This window comes from Heptranchias perlo, chromosome 19 (genome assembly GCF_035084215.1).
Source record: "Heptranchias perlo isolate sHepPer1 chromosome 19, sHepPer1.hap1, whole genome shotgun sequence".
NCBI classification, from domain to species: domain Eukaryota; kingdom Metazoa; phylum Chordata; class Chondrichthyes; order Hexanchiformes; family Hexanchidae; genus Heptranchias; species Heptranchias perlo.
The window spans coordinates 44,285,412-44,311,980 of record NC_090343.1 but is presented as its reverse complement, the minus strand read 5'-3'; the positions used below and the strand labels follow the sequence as shown (position 1 = coordinate 44,311,980).

Here is a 26,569-nt window from a genome sequence, read left to right as displayed (position 1 = left end):
CATTCTTCACATGGCGGTTAGTGTTAGCGGACTATTCCACCATGGAGGGCGTCACAGATGAGCATGATCGTGACCTTGCCCACATGTAATTTCCAGCCAGGGTCGCTGGCTTACTTTTACTCCCCTCCCTAGTTTATTCCTGGAGGTTTTATCATATGACCTCCCTTCTCCAACTGCGCCATCCAATCAAACAAACCTTTTTTCCTCATCTCCAATATTTTTATAACTAATAAACGTTCAAAGAAAATGTAAAAAAACCACTCATTTTTCTTATTAACGCCCCTATAATTTTTCTCCCGGATTTGCTTGCAGCAGTGTCGAGGAGGCTTAATCATCATTTCCTGGAGATTCCCTGACAATGCTGGAGGGTTGGCACCTTGAGTTATTCCATGGCTTTGGTTTAATTTTAGTGTGTGTGCGTGCTCTTTCTATGGTGCAGGGCTGATCCCAAAGTGTTCCATGGTTTCTCCAAGCGCGGATTTTGGTTCATTCTGAATGAAAGAGATCAGCGTGGGTGGAGTGGGGGCAGTGGGGGGGGGGGGGTGGTGGTTAAAGGAGGATAAATAAACCATGTGGGCTAGTGAAGACCATTGCAGCATAATGCACAGTGCCGCGGAGTGGTCGGTGGAGCACTGGTTCCGTCCTTGCGATCCCTCCCATCGATTTCTGATCTCAGCCGCGATATGGGGAAGTGGTGAGTGGTGGCCAAAGGGAAGCCCCACAGGGAGAGGACAGCCCCCTCCCCCCCGAGTTTGCTCTGGTTCATCTCTGTGTGGTTGGCTTCGGAGTGCGATTGGAAGTCTGGGGGGGCAGGATCTACTCCTGAACGCTGTCCGGTTACTCCCGCTGGAAAATGCCCACATCGGGTGAGAACAGGATTAGATTCACCCATGAGGACGGCCTCAACCGGGATCTTGGGTTCATGTCACGCTACACGTAACCCCACCAGCAGGAAAAAAAAGTTATCTGTTTTTAATACAACTGGAAATTCTCTCTCTCTCTCTCTCTCTCTCTGCCTTTCGGGTCTCTTTCTCTCTGTCTGTGTAATTTGACCCATTGTGTATTCAGTATACTGGGACCTACTGTTTTCTGTGGCTAACCTGTCTGAACACCAACGACACCTTTGATTGGTGTGATGGTGTCCCAGCCTAATATAAGATATGCGATTTGAGAACCTCTCATTCACTCACTCACCTGACAAAGGAGATAATCTCCGAAAGCTTGTGATTTTAAAATAAAATTGTTGGACTATAACCTGGTGTTGTAAGATTCCTTACATTTGTCCACCCCAGTCCATCATCGGCATCTCCACATCAGGATTAGATTCAGCTGTGTTGCCCCTCATATTCGAATAGCCTGTTGGCACCCAAAGTCAAGGCAGGGTGCCAGACAAATCAAACCCCAGTGTGAGTGAGAACTTCAGTAGAGACATGGAGAAAAGGGGGAGTAAATACAGGGGAGAGAGGAATCAAAGGAAAAAATGTGGAACAAATGAATTAAAAAAAAGAAAGGAATAGCCTGGAGGAAAGAAAAGGACACACAAGAAGAAAGACAAAGCCAAAAACAAACAAGAGAAAGAAAATAATTAAAATTCAAGGGTAAAGTGGAAGAAATCAGCAGAATAGAAAGTGAAATTAATATTAAAATGGTATAAAGTGAGGTGTGAAATAGAGAAATTCAGATCAACAGGCAGAGATGCTTCCCAGAGTGGATATCAGATGTTTTGGGTAGTTTCCTCTTGAGTGTTGTGGTTGTGGTGAGATGGTGTTAAAGTTTGTGGGAGATGTTTGCACAAACGCAATGCACAACTGGCACTTCAAAGACTCTGCAGGGTTTCCACCTTCGTATGTGGGATCTCAGAAGATCCTGCATCGAAATCACAATGTCCTTCAGTGACATGGAGCCAACTGCCCGAGAAATTTCCACCCGTAATTTTATTTTAAATGCCTGTCATCTACGAGATTGTGGGCTTGATTCTCCTCTCTGCACTATCAGAGATGCTGTCTTTCGGATGAGACGTTAAACCGAGGCCCCGTCTGCCCTCTCAGGTGGGCATAAAAGATTCCACAGCACTTATTTTGAAGAAGAGCAGGGGAGTTCTCCCCGGTATTCTGGTCAATATTATCCCTGAAACAATATAATTAAAAACAGATGATCTGGTCATTATCACATTGCTGCCAGTGGGATCTTGCTGTGCGCAAATTGGCTGCTGCGTTTCCTACATTATAAGAATGATTACTTCAAAAGCACTTGATTGGCTGCAAAGCACTTTGGGATGTCCTGAAGTCATGAAAGGCGCTGTAGAAATGCACGTTTTTTCTTTGTTTTTTCTTTTCTCTTCAATCCTGCCTGAAATCCAAGGTGATCACGGGATCCAAGGTGAGGTAGCCAATTGGATACAAAATTGGATTGACGACAAAAGACAGAGGGTGGTTGTAGAGGGTTGTTTTTCAAACTGGAGGCCTGTGACCAGCGGTGTGCCTCAGGGATCGGTGCTGGGTCCGCTGTTATTTGTTATTTATATTAATAATTTGGATGAGAATTTAGGAGGCATGGTTAGTAAGTTTGCAGATGACACCAAGATTGGTGGCATTGTGGACAGTGAAGAAGGTTATCTAGGATTGCAACGGGATCTTGATAAATTGGGCCAGTGGGCCGATGAATGGCAGATGGAGTTTAATTTAGATAAATGTGAGGTGATGCATTTTGGTAGATCGAATCGGGCCAAGACCTACTCCGTTAATGGTAGGGCGTTGGGGAGAGTTATAGAACAAAGAGATCTAGGAGTACAGGTTCATAGCTCTTGAAAGTGGAGTCACAGGTGGATAGGGTGGTGAAGAAGGCATTCGGCATGCTTGGTTTCATTGGTCAGAACATTGAATGCAGGAGTTGGGATGTCTTGTTGAAGTTGTACAAGACATTAGTAAGGCCACACTTGGAATACTGTGTACAGTTCTGGTCACCCTACTATAGAAAGGATATTATTAAACTAGAAAGAGTGCAGAAAAGATTTACTAGGATGCTACCGGGACTTGATGGTTTGACTTATCGGGAGAGGTTGGATAGACTGAGACTTTTTTCCCTGGAGAGTAGGAGGTTAAGGGGTGATCTTATAGAAGTCTATAAAATAATGAGGGTCATAGATAAGGTCGATAGTCAAAATCTTTTCCCAAAGGTAGGGGAGTCTATAACGAGGGGGCATAGATTTAAGGTGAGAGGGGAGAGATACAAAAGGGTCCAGAGGGGCAGTTTTTTCACTCAAAGGGTGGTGAGTGTCTGGAATGAGCTGCCAGAGGCAGTAGTAGAGGCGGGTACAATTTTGTCTTTTAAAAAGCATTTGGACAGTTACATGGGTAAGATGGGTATAGAGGGATATGGGCCAAGTGCAGGCAATTGGGACTAGCTTAGTGGTATAAACTGGGCGACATGGACATGTTGGGCCGAAGGGCCTGTTTCCATGTTGTAAACCTCTATGATTCTATTCTATTCTATAAATCGGATGGGATAGCAGTGGAGAATGATGGAAAATTTGGGCGGGGAGGTCTATTGCCGCCTCACTACTTGACCTGCATTTCCCTCCTCCTGTCTCCCCTAGGACCCTTACTGGCTGCATGTAACTGGCAGTATGTGGAGTGGTGGTGGGGGAGGGGCGGGTGGGGGGGGGAACGTTAGGCCCGAATCCCCGGCAGATTTCTCACCCATCCCCCCCATGTTACTGCCACTTCCTTGGGCTTCCTCGAGGAAGGTGGCGGTAGGCCCTGAGGAGCGGCGGTGACGGCCCTGAGGTCTCCCAGTGGAAACAGAAGGCGCTGGATCGGCCTCCTCTCCCTCCAGTCTGGTCCCAATGAGTTACCCGCTTAGGCCGCGGTATCTGCAAGGTCGCTGTTCCGTCACTCATTTGGAAGGTTTTGCCTTTTTAACGCCGTTCCCGCCTCTCGTGGTGCTGCAGCAACAGGTAAGCTTGCAGTATCGCTGGCATTTCCCTTGCAGAAACATAGGAACAGGAGTAGGCCATTCAGCCCCTCGAGCCTGTTCCGCCATTCAATTAGATCATGGCTGATCTGTACCATAACTCCATTTACCCACCTTAGTTCCATATCTCTTAATACCCTTACTTTTTTATGAAACTCAGTTTTGAAATTTTCAATTGACCCCCAGCCTCAATAGCTTTTTGGGGGAGAGAGTTCCAGGTTTCATAGAAACATAGAAAATAGGAGCAGGAGTAGGCCATTCGGCCATTCGGCCCTTCGAGCCTGCTCCGGCATTCAATATGATCATGGCTGATCCTCTATCTCAATACCATATTCCCGCTCTCTCCCCATACCCCTTGATGCCTTTTGTGTCTAGAAATCTATCTAGCTCCTTCTTAAATATATTCAGTGACTTGGCCTTCACAGCTTCTGAGGTAGAGAATTCCACAGGTTCACCACGCTCTGAGTGAAGAATTTTCTCCTCATCTCAGTCCTAAATGTCCTACCCCGTATCCTGAGACTTTGACCCCTTGTTCTGGAACCCCCCCAGCCAGGGGAAACATCCTCCCTGCATCCAGTCTGTCTGGCCTTTGTGTGAAGAAGTTTTCCTGATATCACCCCTGAACAGGCTCTAATTTTAAGGTTATGCCCCTTTGTTCTGGACTCTCCCACCAGAAGAAATAGTTTCTCTCTATCTACCCTCTCAATTCTTTTAATCCTTGGCAGTGAGAATCCAGCTAGGAGCCTGCAATGCATGGGAAATGACTCCTGACTCAGTGTCAGGACGGAGTCGGGGAGGGACGGGCAGAAGTCCCACCCTACCGCTACTTTGCCTCTTTAAAAGGAGAATCCAGCCCCCTTAGGTCAGTGTTGTAACCCAGAAGAAAATCTAGAATTGGTTTTCCTCAGTTCATCAGTGCCGCGTATGGTGAGCATCAGGGAAGCCCCATCGTTCTAATTCAGCACAAGCTGGGGGGCTTCCCTGATCTGTGACGCTCATCACTACATGCGGCAGCACAGTTAGCAAGTGAGCCATTGGGGTGCAACACTCTCATAGGAACATAGGAACAGGAGGAGGCCATTCAGCCCCTCGAGCCTGTACCACCATTCAATTAGATCGTGGCTGATCTGTATCTCAACTCCATTTGCCCGCCTTGGTTCCATATCCCTTAACACCCCCCCTATTTTAACACTCTTCTTCTCTTCCGGAGTTAGGTTTCCCTTCTACAGATACTGCCCATATCCAAAAATGGGTGACCTGCTCCCAGGCCTCTTCCAATTCTGCTCCGAAGCCACCTGCTCAGAGGTGAACCAGAGTAAACTGGGTGGGTGGGCGACTGTCCTCTCCCTGTGGGGTTTTCCCTTGGCCACCGCTCACTACTCCCCCATATCGTGGCTGAGATCAGAAATCGATGGGAAGGATCTCAGGCAGGAACCATTGTCCTACCAACCACTCTACAGCACCATGCATTGAGCAGGTACATAAAGGGCACTGCTGTCAAAGAAAATGGTGCCTTAATACTGCAAGTACCAGGCTGATGCTGGCTTACGGTGCTACAGAGTCGGCAATGTTGAGTTATACTACTGCCTCTGCATTGTTCTCTGGTCAGCAAGTGGAGCAACGTGCAAGTGTAGACCTCTTCTCACTGCTGTTCAGTTGCTGGTAATGGTTTCTCCCCCCTAAGTGAGGAGCTGAAGGGACCACCAGCTCTTTCCAAAGACTGAAAGCTGTTTAAAAATGGACAGTATGAGGATGTGACCATTAAAGCTGTGATATCACTGAGATATCAACTGCATTACCGGCCATCTCGTCACTATTTATTACTTCAGTCTTTATTGAGCGTGGCATAAGATAAAAACCGAAAGTGTTTGGCTGTCAGCTAGTCAAAGTGGGTTATAATAACAGAGTTCAGTCAGCAAGCTCAGTTCACTTCTAGGAATTGAGAACTCGCCACTCCCTGTTTTGAAATTCACATAAAAGACAACATACAAAATGTAATGTTAGTCATTTCCAAGTTATTTCCTCTCGCATAGCTTTATTTTGGTGATGGCTCATCCTCTGACTCTTCTTACGTTGAATTAATCTTTTTTTCCCCCAAGGACTCTGTCCTCTCTCCCTCTCGGGCCCTCCTTCATATCAACGACCACCTTCACCCATCCTGTCCACTCGTTCGCTGATGATTCAACTCTACCTTCATCAACTCCCTTCTGATCACATGCTCTTAGTGCTCAAGGCCTCCAGTTATCTCGCAGTGCAATGACTGAAACTCCACTTCTTCATTGCCTCCACGCCCTTTATTGGAGAAATAGAAATCTTGTTTCTTTCAATTCTTTGAAGACACCCCAGTCCCAATTTTCGTGTGGGCCTCTGTAAGTCGGGCATTGCAAAAATAGCATATGCCCGACCGTCGGCAATGACCCTCCTACATCATAACAGTGACTACATTTCAAAAAGTACTTAATTGGTTGTAAAGCGCTTTCAGACATCCTGAGGTCTTGAAAGGCACTATATAAATGCAAGTGTGCCTTTTTTTCCTGGGTCTATTGCTGCGATGATCCTCCTTTACATAGTGTGGGCAAGCTTCAGCTATCAGGAACGCTTCTGTTAAGGGAGCTCGCTCATCAGTGGGTGGGAAATCACATGCTGCTACAGGCCTGTAAAGGCTGTTGCCTATTGCTGTGTGCAAAAATAGAAACACGGAAGCACTGAAATGGGAAGCAATGCCAACAACTAGTCGTGGAAGTGACAGACTGCCACCATTTTTCGATTGGGGCCAAGGGGTTTTCCCTGAAGCAAGTGCGCCAGAGAAAGGAGGTCCAGTTCCCTGCAGCTGGTCTCTGGGTGCTCGAGACAAGCAGCTCGGGATATGAGACACCTTGTAACATAAATGCAAACTTGCACCAGTCGGCAGAGCTGGTTGCAATGCCACAGAAAACTTAGCGCTCTCACGAGGCAGGTCAGAGTTGGTGAGCAGATCATGACTTCATGATAATGATATACATATGTCTGGTGTGTACAGTGGACTCAGAACCATGTCGTCTTGTAGTACTTTGAATGCCTCCTAGTGCTATTTGTTGCAACAGCTCCCATCACCACTGAGTCCTGCTTCCCTAACTTCCTTACATGCTATATTCCAATGGCAAATCCTTCTAGCAACTATTCCTGCATTATGCATGTTCATGTACTCACACCCACTATAAAGAAAGAAAGCATTTACATTTACTGCTTACAGTGCCTTTCCCGACCTCAGGACGCTCTAAAGCGCTTTACAGCCAATGAAGTACTTTTTGAAGTTTGGTCGCTGTTGTAATGTAGGAAACCAAGGGCTGCACGCACCTGGGTATCATCTGAGCTCGTGGTGATCTCATAGTCTCACCCATTGTACTATCTTTGGAGAAAAAGACTAAGTGTGACAAAAGGGAGACGAGCCGTATGGCAGGAGGATGCCCCCTCCCCCAACCTTCGTCCTTTGACCCCCCCTTTCCAGAGGCCAACACAGTGGACAAGGGCAGAGAGGCCACAGAGGAAACAGGACATGTGTAACTCTGAGTGCTGGCCCCAATTCGGGGTTTGTACAGAATTAAGCAACTTTTTGAGCCAAAAAGAACCAGATGGGAGATGTGGGTATTTTTTTTTATGCAACAAGTTGTTCTGATCTGGAATGCACTGCCTGAAAGGGCGGTGGAAGCAGATTCAATAGTAACTTTCAAAAGGGAATTGGATAAATAGTTGAAAAGGAAAAATTTGGTTTGGAGAAAGAGCATGGGAGTGGACTAATTGGAGAGCTCCTTCGAAGAGCCGGCCAGGGCCGAGGCCTCCTTCTGTGCTGTAAGATTCTATGATCCTATTCGCGCTCTCACAAAAAAAGAGCGATTCTCCAAAGGAACAGCCACTGTCACGATTTATAACTTAATAACCGGAAATTGCTGGGCCAAACCCATACCACAGACGCTTTTTAGACACAATCTAGGCCCCAGAAGAGAAACAGAACCTAAAACACTTGAAAATTTCCACTGAGTAAAGTTACAGGCTGTCCCTTTTTAAATCAGCTCGTTTTCAATGGCACACATTTAGATGAGGCGAAATTAGCACTTCTGGGGTAAAAGTCAGGAATTCCCGGTCCCATCTACATGATGCCACTTCTGCCTCATTAACATTTTCAAGTGAAGCTCCCGCCTATTGCTACCAGGATCTTCCTACAGCGATTGTTCACCCCACTAGAATTCAGATTGTGTGCACTGCAGATAGAGATTGAGCACAACTGATCTTGGATCATACCTCCGGTTGTTTGCCCAGCAACCTGAAAATCACCTCTAGTTACTTCATGTCACCCTCACAAGTCTAAACAACAGCTACTACCCTTAGTCCTTTCTCATCCTTTGATATTGCTGGCATCACTACCTCCTCTGATGCCAAGTTCAACTCCCAGATCTCCTCCTACGCTAATACCAATTCTAAGAAGCTTAGCTTCATCTTTTGATCCAGGCAATTTGATTTCTCCCAAACAACTCTTAACACTATTACTTTCATTTTTACTTCATCTCTCTCCTAGTAATCTTGGTGATGTCCTGCCCTATTGGCCTTGGGCATATCATTTAGGTTTCTCAACTTTTAAAAAATGAATGCATTTATACTGACATTAATATGCCAATTAATGTACAAAACTGTTAGTGTCTTTACGTCTGACAGTGACTGTATTGGTTTAAAGCAGGGTTAAGTATTAAAACAGTCTTCATTGTGGTAAAGACCTGCTAGATGCGACATAAGTGCTCTTGCGTCCCATTGAATAAACGTTTTATTTGCTGATTCATATTCATCCAATGTGCTCAATGTTGTGAACAGACAATGAAATTGCATTGCAGTGTAACTTTAAACTGTTTTGAATCTGGAATGGCTGTTAGATGCAACAGCACCAGGTGCAACAAGTATACAAAGGCGTGTTAGGCAATGGAGTGGCATAAAGTGGCCCAACATTTTGTATTATGGAATGGTAATAGCACCGCCCAGCGAGAAGCAAAAGCCATACAGACCAGAAAGGCCCCAGGTTTGATCCTGAATTAACCTATCACAGCTGGAGTAGGAATTGGGGCATTATAATTGGCCTCAGGATCCTGGACAAGGGAGGGGGAAGGGAAAATCAGCTCGGGTTCTCCCTAGCCACAGATTCCTGCTGGAAAGTGCACTGGATTTTAGGTGAGGACGATGCTTGGCTCCAGGGATGAACTGCTTGCTGACACTGCGCTCACAGATGAAGAATGTCCTCTAGTCCGGGGCATCCAAGGGTGGCCAATGCCTGCGGAACTGAGGTCCATCATGAGGCAGTGCCGAGAATGGGAAATTGGAGGAAAATAAGTTTTATTGTACTCTTAATAGAAAAGTTTTACATAGTAGCGTAGTTGTTATGTTACTGGACTAGTAATCCAGAGGCATGTACTCATAATCCAGAGATCGTGAGTTCAAATCTCACTGTGGCAGTTTGAGAATTTGAATTCGGTTTTAAAAACCTGGAAATAAAAAGCCGGTATCAGTAAAAGTGACCAGGAAGCTGTCGGATTGTCAACTGGTTCACTAATGTGGAAGGAAACCTGCCATCCTTACCCAGAAAGTCTTGAACCCGTAAACAAACTCTGCTAGCAGTGATACGCTTACTGGTAGAAGATTAGCAGTTCTTTGATATCGTTCTTGTAACTATATATGGCACCGTATCTTCTATGAACAGGAAGCTTTGTCTGGGTTTTAGATGTGAAAGTGTGTCTGCTTGTTCTGTGTGGGCCAGATGTTGAATCTTCAGAAATGTAAAGAAGTCTGATCTGATAATTCAATAATGTGTAATTTCGTGCTCAAATAATTTTAGTCCAAGGAACTCCTGGCAGGGTCCAAATTGGACCGTCTATCAATATAATACAAATAAGAACTGACCCAGTGTTCTGCCAATAGATGTTTGCTAAATATGAAAGCTGATTTCTCGAACAGGCGTCCCAGGTGAGGAGCGGTTCTTGTAGGGATTTACGGTTAGGAGATCGCGCAGGCCATTCGTTTAAATTAATGGACGGGAAATCAGACTGTACAGGCCTGTAATTTCCTGAGTGGCACTTGCTGCATGTGCTGCAACTTGCCGGAAGCCCTACTTTAGGTTACCTTGAGCAAAGGGCACACTGAGGTATTTGGAGCATATCATCCATCCTGCACCCAAACTTTCTCCACTTTGAATTCTTGAGTCCAATATCACACTCCTGAATATTGGAAAGAGGTGTGGAAGAGTTAGGATGGGCAGTGTTAGTAGGTGCCGATATAATTAAAACCTTTTAATCAGATACCCAGCAAGAGTTCTAGACATACTGCCTAAATATGACACCTTCAATTTCAGTTTTTCCCAATTTATCTCAGACTTAATCTGACTACACTTTTAAACAAATTGTGACACTGCAGCAGCATATTACATCAGGCATGTGATATACAGGGTACAGTAACAAGCTGGGAGGCTGTGACATCATGGCAGTATGTTACGTGGATGTGTGGCATCCTGGAGACAGTAACAAGCTGAGAGGCTATGATATCATGGCAGCCACGCGACTGGGAGGGAAAATATCTCGGAATGAGGTCAAACAAAGTAACGTTTGTGGATACCAACACCGAAAACAGATTATCTGGTTATTATCACATTGCTATTTATGGGGCCTTGCAAATTGGCTGCCGCATTTTCGACATTACAACAGTGATGACATTTTAAAAGTACTTCATCGTCTGTAAAGCACTTTGAGACATCCTAAGGTTGTGAAAGGCGCTATATAAATGCAAGTTCTTTCTTTTATATATGAGCACATTTGCTGAAAAATCTCCGCAGAAATTCTCACAACTGGTGCCATATCTAATTTATCACAGCACGGTCTGGTTAATCTGATTATTTTTCTTACATTGAGGAGAGACAGAGAGAGACAATGAGCCAGTGAGATACAGTCAACAATGAGAGAAAGTGTGTGAGTCATATAGAGCGAAAGAGGGAGAAGGTCAAACAGAAAGACAGACGTAGGTAGTTAAAGAAGTAAAAGTGTGGGAGACAAACAGAGAGAGAGTTCTTTAGCCATGAGCAATGCTTGAGTTGGAAGTTTCACCTGGACCTAGTGTGCTGAGGATTTCCAGTTCGTGTGGATAGATTCTGTGTGAGAAAGAAGTGCATCATGGGAACTGTAGTCTTTGCCCATCTCTTGTGGACCTACAGTACCCAGAGTGCCTGGTTGTCAGCAGGGTTCTATATAAATAAATCTATATTTGGCTTGCTGACAACCAGGTACCTAATTTACAAATAACAACTATGAGGCATGAGTGCCAGAAAGATAACTTTAAAATATAATTCTTTCTTTCAATTGAGCCCATTAAATAAAAGATGTCATGTTGTTTGGGGTGAGGTTTCTTGCTTGTGTTGCAGAGAGGGATGTTTATGTGGTGATTTGACACTGAACTCAACATTGTGGCTTGAGTAAGTCAGTCAGTCAGCCAGGCCCGGACATTTTTATTTCAAAATATACTTTATTTCATAGAATTTAAAGATACACACAATTCAATGTAAATATCTCAATTCCAAACCATTACAATTCAAACCAATACATTTCAGCTCGTACACAAAGCGATCTCAATATTACAATTTAAAACACGGTATATTCCTTATGTTTCATGGTGTACAATACAAGATGGGATGGCCTTAGACGGTGGCCTTTTCCCATAGAGCCTCTGCGTAGGTCGTACCTCGCTTCAGTGCGTCCCATAGCGCGTGCTCCTGGACTTTGGAGTGCGCCAGTCGGCAACACTCGGTTGTGGACGGCACCTTCAGCTGGAAGACCGGCACCTGAACCAGTGCTCATTGCCCCCTAGTCCAGAACTGACAAATAGGCACCAGGATGTAGCCCTGATGCATTGAGGTGAAGGGCGGCCTACGCAAAGGCTCTATGGGGAAAGGCCACCGTGTAAGGCCGTCCCACCTTGTATTGTACAGCATGTATTATAAGATATGTACTGTTTTTAAATTTTAATATTGGAATCGTATTGTGTACGATCCATGTTGTATTGTTCTGAATTGTGTCGCTTTGGAATTGTGGTATCTTTAAATTTTATGAAATAACGTGTATTTTGAAATATAAAGAAAAAGATGCTACCCATTAGGGATTCAACTGTGGGGGAGAAAAGTCTCCGTGTTGGTGCTGTCCCAAAATGCTGCTTCAGCAGGGAGAGAAAAATAATATCTTTTATAATCCTGTGAATCACTAAGAAAAAGGAAGGTTTGGGACAGAGGGAACAAAAACATTTACTATAATGGATTGTTCTCAAGGTCAGGCTGCAAAGTGGCTGCAGTAAATGTTTCTTACATTACAACAGTGACTAAAAGTACTTCTGAGAAGCGCTTTGTATTGAGGTTGTGAAAGACGCTATATAAATGCAAGTCTTTCTTTCAAACCTCGTGATGCAGCTCCCAGACTACCCGTGACTGGCCCGACAGGATATCTACTGGTATTTATATAATACTTGGGGGGCACCACAGCCAAACCCGATCCTTTCCTCACACCACAGCCGCACGGCTGCAATTTCCAGCTGTGGTCGCCAGATCAGGAACAGGAACCGTGGCTGATTGTGTTTTTCCCCCTTTCTTACCCCAGAGATGCTGAGGTCAACTGGCACATTGGATGAGATCAGCTAACTCTGCACAGACCAGGAATCAATCCTGATACCTTCTGGGTCTGTATGGTTCAGTACCATTTACCCACTAGGCTGAACTCTGACAAAGTTGATCTCTATTGACCGCCCCCCCCCCGCCCCCCCGTTAAGCGCAGAAGCAAATCTGCAGGGTGGTTACAATGTGGGGTTGTAGCTTTCCCTTATCTGCTATTTTAGATGGTTTAAGTTTGTGCACTCGAGCGACCCACACTCCCCCCGCCCCTGGACATACATAATTCTTATTGACACCTCCCCTCTCCCCACAAAACCATTAACCCTGTAAAAAAGCTCCTGCTGAGGGTGTCCGCAAAGGAACACTCACTCCAGGAGCGACAGGGCCCGATATGATTCACCCTCAGTTCTCGCCTGCAGTTCCTCGGCCCGTTCATCCTTGTCTTGAATTCATTAAGAAATTCTTTCCCTCCTCCTCCTCTGCCAACACTCCTTGCTGTTCTGCGGTTCCGTGGGCACCGGTCGGCCTCCCTGTACTTCATCCTGGGCACCATCGTCCGTCTGCGAGCCCAGGCACTGAATGCCGGCCGGTTCTTTGACACGATGGGAGTGTCACAGCTGAGTTACATCCCGCCCTCACCTGGAGTGTTTACACATGCAGTCCCTGTATTCTGAGTGACAGTTTCCCTGTGTTAAGCTCAGGGGCATTAATTCCAAATATATGGACACCTTAACCTGCTTACCCAGCTGAGGTCAGCTACTTCAACACAGACAGGAGGTTAAACCTGGCACCTGCCGGTCTGCATGACTTGGTACTACGTTAGCTTGTGCCTTTATACAGTAATCCTTTGGGGAGCTTTTTTCTTCAGTGTCATCTGTGGCTCAGTGGATAGCACTCTCGCCTCTGAGTCAGTAGGTTGTGGGTTTAAGTCCCACTCCAGGTGGGACTTAAACATAATCCAAGCTGACACTCCCAGCGCAGTACTGAAGGAGTGCTGCACTGTCGGAGGTGCTGTTTTTCGGATGAGGCGTTAGACCGAGGCCCCGTCTGCCCTCTCAGGTGAAGGTAAAAGATCCTGTGGCATTATTCAAAGAAGAGCAGGGGAGTTCTCCCCATTGTCCTGACCAATATTTATCCCTCAATCAACATTACTGGAAAAACCAAATGATCTGGTCATTATCACATTGCTGTTTGTGGGATCTTGCTGTGCACAAATTGGCTGCCTGTTTCCCACATTACAACATTGACTACACTTCAAACGTACTTCATTGGCTGTAAAGCGCTTTGGGACATCCTGAAGTAGTGAAAGGCGCTATATAAATGCAAGTTCTTTCTTTTTCAAATGTGTGTTTACAGTGCAACTAAAAGCCCCCAGGTCAGTATTGAGACCCCTTTGAAGCTCAGTGTCCCTGTGTGCGAGCGGTCTGTATTAGCGGATGCTATTTGGCAGCATTATTGCACCTGTTTTCATACTGGCTGATTCATTGTGCATGGGGTTATTAGAAATCCCATCTTGCTGTCGGTACTTGGGGTGAGGACGCCTCCCCCTCCCCTGTCAGAACACCCTCGATGTCGACCTGCTTTGTTTCTTCCACCAGATTCCTGGGCCACTGGAGCCTGCTGTGCTTTGCCAGGTTTTCATTCTTCCCATTCTACTTACCGATCCCCCCTTTAGCTGTTTGCACTCTCTGGGGGTGGATTTTGACTTTGTGCGATAGTGTAAAACGGGTGACAGCTTGCTTTACACTATCACACAAAGACAACATTACCCTCTCTGTGTCTTGTATATGTCTTTTATTTCTCTCATTATCCCTCTTGTCTCATGCACAGATCATTCCATCCTTTAACCATTTCTTGTTCTTCGCCTAAACACTTTACAGTTCATTCTACTTCTTTTCCTGTGTGTGATCATCATGTGTTTCCCCTGTTCCCTTGTTCTATTTTTTAAATGCTGTCCATCTGTAATATCGTCCAGTTCTGAGGAAGGGGCCCATACTCGAAGTGTGGACTTCTGTTCTCTCGACAGATGCTGTCTGACCTGCTGAGTTTCTCCAGCGTTTTCTGTTTCTGTTTCCTGTCGTGCTGTACTGAAACTTGTGTATTCCCAAGACTGGGGGTAAAAAATCTGTACAAAGAATTAACACTCGTTTTGTTTTCATGAATTTTGACCTTGTACTCTCCTATATGGAGATGTTGACCACAAACATGAACCAGGGATTAGTCGAGAGCCTAGTTTCCGGGGGTTTATTGGCACCATGACTTTGATCCCCAAAGCCTTTCCATCATCTACAAGGCACAAGTCAGGAGTGTGATGGAATACTCTCCATTTGCTTGGATGAGTGCAGTTCCAACAACACTCAAGAAGCTCGACACCATCCAAGATAAAGCAGCCCGCTTGATTGGCACCCCATCCACCACCCTAAACATTCACTCCCTTCACCACCGGCGCACTGTGGCTGCAGTGTGCACCATCCACAGGATGCACTGCAGCAACTCGCCAAGGCTTCTTCGACAGCACCTCCCAAACCCGTGACCTCTACCACCTAGAAGGACAAGAGCAGCAGGCACATGGGAACAACACCACCTGCACGTTCCCCTCCAAGTCACACACCATCCCGACTTGGAAATATATCGCCGTTCCTTCATTGTCGCTGGGTCAACATCCTGGAACTCCCTTCCTAACAGCACTGTGGGAGAACCGTCACCACACGGACTGCAGTGGTTCAAGAAGGCGACTCACCACCACCTTCTCAAGGGCAATTAGGGATGGGCAATAAATGCCGGCCTCGCCAGCGACGCCCACATCCCATGAACGAATAAAAAAAAACATGTAAATAGAAAGTGACCATTTTTCCATGTGGACAAATTCAAACAGCCAGTTTGTTCAATGAGTCAATCACCGTTTGCCACATTCCCTGATGTTGGCGACCAAAATCATTATTTCTCCCAGAATCCAAAAACTAGTAAGAAATGCAGTTGGTTCACAGTAGTTTTGTGCCAGTAGTGTCAATCAGACCCAGCCCCACGATGTACTGTGCGTGCCATCATTAGGTTGGCTTGTTTCTTTTCATATCCTCCGTGGAAGAAACTAGAGGCACGAAAACGCTATCGCTATCTTTTTTTTTTATTCGTTCATGGGATGTGGGCGTCGCTGGCGAGGCCGGCATTTATTGCCCATCCCTAATTGCCCTTGAGAAGGTGGTGGTGAGCCGCCTTCTTTAACTGCTGCAGTCCGTGTGGTGACGGTTCTCCTTCAGTACTGTTAGGAAGGGAGTTCCAGGATTTTGACCCAGCGACGATGAAGGAACGGCGATATATTTCCAAGTCGGGATGGTGTGTGACTTGGAGGGGAATGTGCAGGTGGTGTTGTTCCCATGTGCCTGCTGCTCTTGTCGTTCTAGGTGGTAGAGGTCGCGGGTTTGGGAGGTGCTGTCGAAGAAGCCTTGGCGAGTTGCTGCAGTGCATTCTGTGGATGGTACACACTGCAGCCACAGTGCGCCGGTGGTGAAGGGAGTGAATGTTTAGGGTGGTGGATGGAGTGCCAATCATGCGGGCTGCTTTGTCCTGGATGGTGTCAAGCTTCTTGAGTGTTGTTGGAGCTGCACTCATCGAGGCAAGTGGACAGTATTCCATCACACTCCTGACTTGTGCCTTGTAGAAGGTGGAAAGGCTTTGGGGAGTCAGGAGGAGAGTCAGTGCCGCAGAATATCCAGCCTCTGACCTGCTCTTGTAGCCACAGTATTTATGTGGCTGGTCCAGTTAAATTTCTGGTCAATGGTGACCCCCCAGGATGTTGATGGTGGGGGATTCGGTGATGGTAATGCTATTGAATGTCAAGGGGAGGTGGTTAGACACTCTCTTGTTTGAGATGGTCATTGCCTGGCACTTGTGTGGCACGAATGTTACTTGCCACTTATCAGCCCAAGCCTGGATGTTGTCCAGGTCTTGCTGCATGCGGGCCCGGACTGCTTCATTATTTGAGGGGTTGCGAATGGAACTGAACACTGTGCAATCATCAGTGAATATCCCCATTTCTGACCTTATGATGGAGGGAAGGCCATTGATGAAGCAGCTGAAGATGGTTGGGCCTAGGACACTGCCTTGAGGAACTCCTGCAGCAATGTCCTGGGGCTGAGATGATTGACCTCCAACAACCACTACCATCTTCCTTTGTGCTCGGTATGACTCCAGCCACTGGAGAGTTTTCCCCTTGATTCCCATTGACTTCAATTTTACTGGGGCTCCTTGGTGCCACACTTGGTCAAATGCTGCCTTGATGTCAAGGGCAGTCGCTCTCACCTCACCTCTGGAATTCAGCTCTTTTGTCCATGTTTGGACCAAGGCTGTAATGAGGTCTGGAGCAGAGTGGTCCTGGCAGAACCCAAACTGAGCATCGGTGAGCAGGTTAGAGTCATAGAGAGTCATAGAGTCATACAGCATGGATAGAGGCCCTTCGGCCCATCGTGTCCGCGCCGGCCATCAGCCCTGTCTACTCTAATCCCATATTCCAGTATTTGGTCCGTAGCCTTGTATGCTATGGCATTTCAAGTGCTCATCCAAATGCTTCTTGAATGTTGTGAGGGTTCCTGCCTCCACAACCCTTTCAGGCAGTGAGTTCCAGACTCCAACCACCCTCTGGGTGAAAAAGTTCTTTCTCAAATCCCCTCTAAACCTCCCGCCTTTTACCTTGAATCTATGTCCCCTTGTTATAGAACCCTCAACGAAGGGAAAAAGCTCCTTAGTATCCATCCTATCTGTGCCCCTCATAATTTTGTACACCTCAATCATGTCCCCCCTCAGCCTCCTCTGCTCCAAGGAAAACAAACCCAATCTTCCCAGTCTCTCTTCATAGCTGAAGCGCTCCAGCCCTGGTAACATCCTGGTGAATCTCCTCTGCACCCTCTCCAAAGCGATCACATCCTTCCTGTAGTGCGGCGACCAGAACTGCACACAGTACTCCAGCTGTGGCCTAACCAGTGTTTTATACAGCTCCATCATAACCTCCTTGCTCTTATATTCTATGCCTCGGCTAATAAAGGCAAGTATCCCATATGCCTTCTTTACCACCTTATCTACCTGTTCCGCCGCCTTCAGGGATCTGTGAACTTGCACACCAAGATCCCTCTGACCCTTTGTCTTGCCTAGGGTCCTCCCATTCATTGTGTATTCCCTTGCCTTGTTAGTCCCTCCAAAGTGCATCACCTCGCACTTTTCCGGGTTAAATTCCATTTGCCACTGTTCCGCCCATCTGACCAACCCATCTATATCGTCCTGCAGACTGAGGCTATCCTCCTCATTATTTACCACCCTACCAATCTTTGTATCATCAGCGAACTTACTGATCATACCTTTTACATTCATATCCAAGTCATTAATGTAGACCACAAACAGCAAGGGACCCAGCACCGATCCCTGTGGTACCCCACTGGCCACAGGCTTCCAGTCACAAAAACAACCTTCGACCATCACCCTCTGCCTTCTGCCACTAAGCCAGTTTTGTATCCAAAGTGCCAAGGCACCCTGGATTCCATGGGCTCGTACCTTCTTGACCAGTCTCCTGTGGGGGACTTTATCGAAGGCCTTACTGAAATCCATGTATAGCACATCCACTGCGTTACCCTCATCCACACGCCTAGTCACCCCCTCAAAAAATTCAATCAAATTAGTCAGACATGATCTTCCCTTGACAAAGCCATGTTGACTATCCCTGATTAATCCTTGCTTCTCCAAGTGGAGACTAATTTTGTCCTTCAGAATTTTTTCCAATAATTTTCCTACCACTGATGTTAGGCTCACTGGCCTGTATTGGTTATTGGTGAGTAAGTGCCACTTGATAGCACTGTCGACGACACCTTCCATCACTTTGCTGATGATCAAGAGTAGACTGATGGGGCGGTAATTGGCCAGATTGGATTTGTCCTGCTTTTTGTGGACAGGACATACCTGGGCAATTTTCCACATTGTCGGGTAGATGCCAGTGTTGTAGCTGTACTGGAACAGTTTGGCTAGAGGCGCGGCTAGTTCTGGAGCACAAGTCCTCAGTGCTACAGCCGGGATGTTGTCTGGGCCCATAGCCTTTGCTGTTTCCAGTGCACTCAGCCATTTCTTGATATCACGTGGAGTGAATTGAATTGGCTGAAGACTGGCTTCTGTGATGGTGGGGATATTGGGAGGAGGCCGAGATGGATCATCCACTCGGCACTTCTGGCTGAGGATGGTTGCAAACGCTTCAGCCTTGCCTTTTGCACTCATGTGCTGGACTCTGCCATCATTGAGGATGGGGATGTTTACAGAGCCTCCTCCTCCTGTTAGTTGTTTAATTGTCCACCACCATTCACGACTGGATGTGGCAGGACTGCAGAGCTTTGATCTGATCCGTTGGTTGTGGAATCGTTTAGTTCTGTCTATAGCATGTTGCTTCCGCTGTTTAGCACGCATGTAGTCCTGAGTTGTAGCTTCACCAGGTTGGCACCTCATTTTTAGGTACGCCTGGTGCTGCTCCTGGCATGCTCTTCTACACTCCTCATTGAACCAGGGTTGATCCCCTGGCTTGTTGGTAATGGTAGAGTGAGGAATATGCCGGGCCATGAGGTTACAGATTGTGCTGGAATACAATTCTGCTGCTGCTGATGGCCCACAGCGCCTCATGGATGCCCAGTTTTGAGCTGGGAGATCTTTTCTGAATCTATCCTATTCAGCACGGTGATAGTGCCACACAACACATTGGATGGTGTCCTCAGTGCGAAGACGGGACTTCATCTCCACGAGGACTGTGCTGTGGTCACTCCTACCAATACTGTCATTGACAGATGCATTTGCGACAGGTAGATTGGTGAGGACAAGATCAAGTAGGTTTTTCCCTCGTGTTGGTTCACCACCTGCCGCAAGCCCAGTCTGGCAGCTGTGTCCTTCAGGACTCGGCCAGCTCGATCACTAGTGGTGCTACCGAGCCACTCTTGGTGATGGACATTCTGTGCCCTTGCTACCCTCAGTGTTTCCTCCAAGTGGTGCTCAACATGGAGGAGGACTGATTCATCAGCTGAGGGAGGACGGTAGGTGGTAATCAGCAGGAGGTTTCCTTGCCCATGTTTGACCTCATGCCATGAGATTTCATGGGGTCCAGAGTCAATGTTGAGGACTACCAGGGCCACTCCCTCCTGACTGTATATCACTGTACCGCCACCTCTGGTTGGCCTGTCCTGCCGCTGGGACAGGACATACCCATGGATAGTGATGGAAGAGTCTGGGATGTTGGCTGAAAGGTATGATTCTGTGAGTATGGCTGTATCAGGCTGTTGCTTGACTAGTCTGTGGGACAGCTCTCCCAATTTTGGCACAAGTCCCCAGATATTAGTGAGGAGGACTTTGCAGGGTCGACTGGGCTTGGTTTGCCTTTGTCGTGTCCCATGCCTAGTAGTCTGATGCTGGGTGGTCCGTCTGGTTTTATTCTTATGATGACTTTCTTTAGCGAGGTTTTACAACTGAGTGTCAATCTGATAATGTCTCATTATGTGTGAACTCTGTTCAATATGACTATCCTACAGTACATAAATCTTTGAAGGTGATGGGACAAGTTGATAATAAATGCAAGTTATTGTTTTTGAAAAGCTGTTAAAAAGAAAAGTATACGGGCTTTATAAATAGAGGAATAGAGTACAAAAACAGGGAAGTTATGCTGAACCTTTGTAATACATTGGTTAGGCCTCATCTGGAGTATTGTGTCCAATTCTAAGCACCACACTTTACGGAGGATGTGAAGGCCTTGGAGAGGGTGCAGAGGAGATTTACCAGAATGATACCAGAGATGAGGGACCCCAGTTATGTGTAGAGACTGGAGAAGCTCCTTGGAGTAGAGAAGGTTCAAGGGGGATTTAATTATGAAGGGTTTTGATAGAGTAAATGGGGAGAAACTGTTTCCACTGTCAGGAGGGTCGGTAACCAGAGGACACAGATTTAAGGTAATTGGCAAAAGAACCAGCGAGGAGATGAGGAGAAATTCTTTTACGCAGCGAGTTGTTATGATCTGGAATGCGCTGCCTGAAAGGGTGGTGGAAACAGATTCAATGGTAATTTTCAAAATGGAATTGGATAGATACTTGAAAAGAAAAAAATTGCAAGGCTGTGGGGAAAGAGTAGGGGCGTGGGACTAATTTGACAGCTCTTTCAAAGAGCTGGCACAGGCACGATGGGTCGAATGGCCTCCTTCTGTGCTGTATCATTCTTTGATTTTATACAACTTCTGCACAGTTTGAAGGAGGGGGTAGTTATACTTCGGTTGGTCTTTGTGAATGGATTGGCTTTCAGCAGAGGCAATGTGGTGAAGGTGACTGACTCTCATTAAGAAGGGGGCGGGTGGAGCAGGTTACCATCTTGTTCTGAGCTTTGCGTGTCTGTGTTTGATTTTCAGCTTTACCAATGTGCCTCCCCGAGCGACTGTAACATCGAGACCCAGTACTTCAAGACTGACAAGTGTTGCTTCAAATGCGGCCCTGGTAAGTACGGAGAATGAAAGCCTCTTACTCCAATCCAGCACCTCTGTCAAGGGTTTGGGTCACGGCAAGGTCGGAGGGGGGAGGGAAGTCGCTGAGAGAAACGAAATAACGTCTACTTGACGTAAGTACGGAAAATACTGCAAATACACTCCAGGGACCATCTGTAAAGAGGAAGTTAGATTAAAGTTTAGAGTGTGGACCCTTCATTGGAACAAGGGTTTTTGGTCTGATAAAGGGTCTAATCCTGAAACATTATGTTGTCTTTTCTCAGAGGCTAATGGACCCGTTGCATGTTTCCTGTGTGTTCTGTTTTATTTCAGATTTTCAGCATTTGTTGTTCTTTTTTATTTGAATTGATTTTTTTGTAACTGATTTCCTGTTAATGATTCTATACCTGCAATCATGGAACATAGGAAGGAAAACAGTACCTGGAGTAGGCCATTCAGCCCCTCGAGCTTGTTCCGCCATTCAGCCAATTAGATTATGGCTGATTTGTACCTCATCTCCATTTACCCGATTTAGTTCCGTAACCTTTAATACCCTTACCTTACAAAAATCGATCAATCTCAGTTTTGAAACGTTCAATTGGCATGACAGGTTTTTGAGGGAGAGAGTTCCAGATCTACACTACCCTTTGTGTGAAGAAGTGCTTCCTGACATCACCCCTGAACGGCCTAGCTCTAATTTTAAGATTATGCCCTTTGTTCTGGATTCCCCCACCAGAGGAAATAGTGCCTCTTTATCTACCCTATCAAGTCCTTTATTCATCTTAAACTTAAGCCAAACTGATTATGGACACAGATACAGGAGCACTTTAATCAGAGCCTCGATGGTATAAATACATTCAAAACAGCCAGTGCAGCTGTTACACTGTGTGGTTGAGTATTGTTTGAAGCTCACTCTCTGGATTGCAGCAAACAGGATGTATGACAGAGCAGTGGAGCACAGCTCGACAACAACCACTCCTCACGGCGAGACCCCAGACTTCAGTCATGTTCCGAAGGGGAGCCGGGAGTGGGGGCTGGGTGGTGTGGGGGTTGCCGAGTTACCTTTTCGCTATGGATGATGGGATTGCCCCAACTCCCAACAGTATTCTTTTATTTTCTTTGGCTGGAGAGCGAGGGGAGGTGAAGGAACAGTAAGATTCGTAGCTCCAGCAACGCCAGCTGGAAACAGAGGTCCAGAGAAGGGGAAGGAACACATTTGTTAATGGAGCTCACTCTGTGCAGGCAAAAGCAGGCAGATGTTGGGAAGAGGATACATGTCTCTAAGGAGTCACATGACATTGACGGGACAGGTGACATTGACGGGACAGGTGACATTGAGGGGCTGGATGAAATTGAGGGGCAGGTGACATTGAGGGACTGGATGATATTGAGGGGCAGATGACATTGAGGGGGCAGATGACATTGAGGGGGCGGATGATATTGAGGGGCAGATGATATTGAGGGGACGGATGACATAGAGGGGACGGATGATATTGAGGGGCAGGTGACATTGAGGGGCTGGATGATATTGAGGCGGCAGATGACATTGAGGGGGCAGATGATATTGAGGGGCTGGATGACATTGAGGGGCTGGATGATATTGAGGGGGCGGATGACATTGAGGGGGCGGATGACATTGAGGGGGCGGATGACATTGAGGGGACGGATGACATTGAGGGGACGGATGACATTGAGGGGGCGGATGACATTGAGGGGACGGATGACATTGAGGGGACGGGTGATATTGAGGGGACGGATGATATTGAGGGGGCGGATGACATTGAGGGGACGGATGACATTGAGGGGGCGGATGACATTGAGGGGACGGATGATATTGAGGGGACGGATGACATTGAGGGGCAGGTGACATTGAGGGGCTGGATGATATTGAGGGGACGGATGATATTGAGGGGGCGGATGATATTGAGGGGACGGATGACATTGAGGGGACGGATGACATTGAGGGGGCGGATGATATTGAGGGGACGGATGATATTGAGGGGGCGGATGATATTGAGGGGGTGGATGATATTGAGGTGGTGGATGATATTGAGGGGACGGATGATATTGAGGGGGCGGATGATATTGAGGGGACGGATGACATTGAGGGGCAGGTGACATTGAGGGGACGGATGACATTGAGGGGCAGGTGACATTGACGGGCTGGATGATATTGAGGGGACGGATGACATTGAGGGGACGGATGACATTGAGGGGGCGGATGACATTGAGGGGGCGGATGATATTGAGGGGGCGGATGATATTGAGGGGGCGGATGATATTGAGGGGGCGGATGATATTGAGGGGGCGGATGATATTGAGGGGACGGATGACATTGAGGGGGCGGATGATATTGAGGGGGTGGATGACATTGAGGGGGTGGATGACATTGAGGGGGTGGATGACATTGAGGGGACGGATGATATTGAGGGGGCGGATGATATTGAGGGGGCGGATGACATTGAGGGGACGGATGACATTGAGGGGACGGATGACATTGAGGGGGCGGATGACATTGAGGGGCTGGATGATATTGAGGGGACGGATGATATTGAGGGGACGGATGACATTGAGGGGCAGGTGACATTGAGGGGCTGGATGATATTGAGGGGACGGATGATATTGAGGGGACGGATGACATTGAGGGGGCGGATGACATTGAGGGGGCGGATGACATTGGAGGGGTGGATGACATTGAGGGGGCAGATGATATTGAGGGGGCAGATGACATTGGAGGGGTGGATGACATTGAGGGGCAGATGATATTGAGGGGACGGAGGGGCGGATGACATTGAGGGGCGGATGATATTGAGGGGCTGGATGATATTGAGGGGCAGATGACATTGAGGGGCTGGATGACATTGAGGGGATGGATGATATTGAGGGGCTGGATGATATTGAGGGGACGGATGACATTGAGGGGACGGATGACATTGAGGGGACGGATGATATTGAGGGGCTGGATGATATTGAGGGGACGGATGACATTGAGGGGCAGATGACATTGAGGGGCTGGATGACATTGAGGGGACGGATGATATTGAGGGGCTGGATGATATTGAGGGGACGGATAACATTGAGGGGACGGATGACATTGAGGGGACGGATGATATTGAGGGGCTGGATGATATTGAGGGGACGGATGACATTGAGGGGCAGATGACATTGAGGGGCTGGATGACATTGAGGGGACGGATGATATTGAGGGGCTGGATGATATTGAGGGGACGGATAACATTGAGGGGACGGATGACATTGAGGGGCAGATGACATTGAGGGGCTGGATGATATTGAGGGGGCGGATGACATTGAGGGGACGGATGACATTGAGGGGACGGATGATATTGAGGGGCTGGATGATATTGAGGGGACGGATGACATTGAGGGGCAGATGACATTGAGGGGCTGGATGACATTGAGGGGATGGATGATATTGAGGGGCTGGATGATATTGAGGGGACGGATAACATTGAGGGGACGGATGACATTGAGGGGCAGATGACATTGAGGGGCTGGATGATATTGAGGGGGCGGATGACATTGAGGGGACGGATGACATTGAGGGGCGGGTGATATTGAGGGGACGGATAATATTGAGGGGACGGATGATATTGAGGGGCGGGTGATATTGAGGGGACGGATAATATTGAGGGGACGGATGATATTGAGGGGCTCGTGATATTGAGGGGACGGATAATATTGAGGGGACGGATGATATTGAGGGGACAGATGACATTGAGGGGCGGGTGATATTGAGGGGACGGATAATATTGAGGGGACGGATGATATTGAGGGGACAGATGACATTGAGGGGCGGGTGATATTGAGGGGACGGATAATATTGAGGGGACGGATGACATTGAGGGGCGGGTGATATTGAGGGGACGGATAATATTGAGGGGACGGATGATATTGAGGGGCGGGTGATATTGAGGGGACGGATAATATTGAGGGGACGGATGATATTGAGGGGACAGATGACATTGAGGGGCGGGTGATATTGGGGGACGGATGATATTGAGGGGACAGATGACATTGAGGGGCGGGTGATATTGAGGGGACGGATAATATTGAGGGGACGGATGATATTGAGGGGACAGATGACATTGAGGGGCGGGTGATATTGAGGGGACGGATAATATTGAGGGGACGGATGATATTGAGGGGACAGATGACATTGAGGGGCGGGTGATATTGAGGGGACGGATAATATTGAGGGGACGGATGACATTGAGGGGCGGGTGATATTGAGGGGACGGATAATATTGAGGGGACGGATGACATTTAGGGGACAGACAACTATAAGGAATTAGATGTTGGCGAGGCAGCAAAACACTTTTAGTGGGGAGATATGAAAAACAGGGAGAGATTTCAATAAAGATGCAGGAACCAGCGAAAGGGCAAATATCAGAAATGGGCCCAATAACAATAATACAACAGTTGGGTCGGAGCAGGACCTGATGTGTTGGTTACAGCACTCTGCTTTCGAAGTTTCAATAATGGATCGAAATGTAAAGATAAGTAGATATTGTAGAAATAGTATGATTACATGAGAGAATTTTTTGGGGTTATTCCTGTAAGGGGCCCCGTGCCCCGGACGATCTGGAGATGTACCTTCACCGATAGTATGACTCGGGGTGGGGCTGTAACAGTAACACTCTCAATTATGCATACCAGATACTGTGAACCTGCACATGCTGCGACGTGTCTCTCCAATCTTTCTGAAGGAAAAAGCACTGCAGTGAGACGAGGGCACTTGTAAATCAATAAAATGATTAATTTTACATTTAATATGTGAATGAACTGAATACAGTTTGCGCATCAATTTTTATTTATTTCCTGTTGCTTCTCGTAGCATTAAAAATAATAATTTACGCAAACTGTCCCCTTGATATGGCTCTATCTCACTCTATAAGTCAGTATTGGCTGAACTTGCTAATTTAGAAAGCAAGACCCCTCTGCCTTTCTCTGTTTCAGATACAAACATGCTGCAGATTCCCAGAGATAGAGGAAGCCAAAAGCTTATCCCCTCAGCTATCAGTCAAGGATTGACTTGACAAGCTGTTGATAAAAACTACTAACTTGAATGAGAAATCTTACCCTGCCCCCCTTGGTGTGGGAACCATGGAAACTACATTGCTTAGCTAGACCTCCTGCTGTGCTCAATGAATGAAACCAATGCAACACTATATGTGCAAACCTTTCTGGACTGTGTTAACATCCCACCTCCCCCATTGTCTCAAACTGATATGATATTGTAAGTATATACATTTCTGTTAACCACATCACCTGGTATCCCAGCTGAAGGTCCGCCTCCATGTCCCGAGTACCTTTTGTGCTTCTGGGAGTTAACGCCTTGTGACCTGAATATTAGTATAAATGAACCCCAAAATCCTGTAGCCAAATAGATAAAAATCTTGATATGTGGCAAGTATTCTGGGGCGAACTGCATGCCGTCT

General features: G+C 47.0%; 1 protein-coding gene across 1 annotated transcript in view; it reads left to right on the top strand.

Moving 5' to 3' along the window:
- The window catches only part of LOC137335327 (tumor necrosis factor receptor superfamily member 5-like), a 72,697-nt gene that overhangs the window by 7,516 nt on the left and 38,612 nt on the right, over window positions 1-26,569 (top strand). The window contains exon 2 of the mRNA XM_068000647.1: window positions 21,039-21,123. Within this exon, the coding sequence (XP_067856748.1) occupies window positions 21,039-21,123 (85 nt within the window). The remainder of the gene's footprint in view (window positions 1-21,038; window positions 21,124-26,569) is intronic.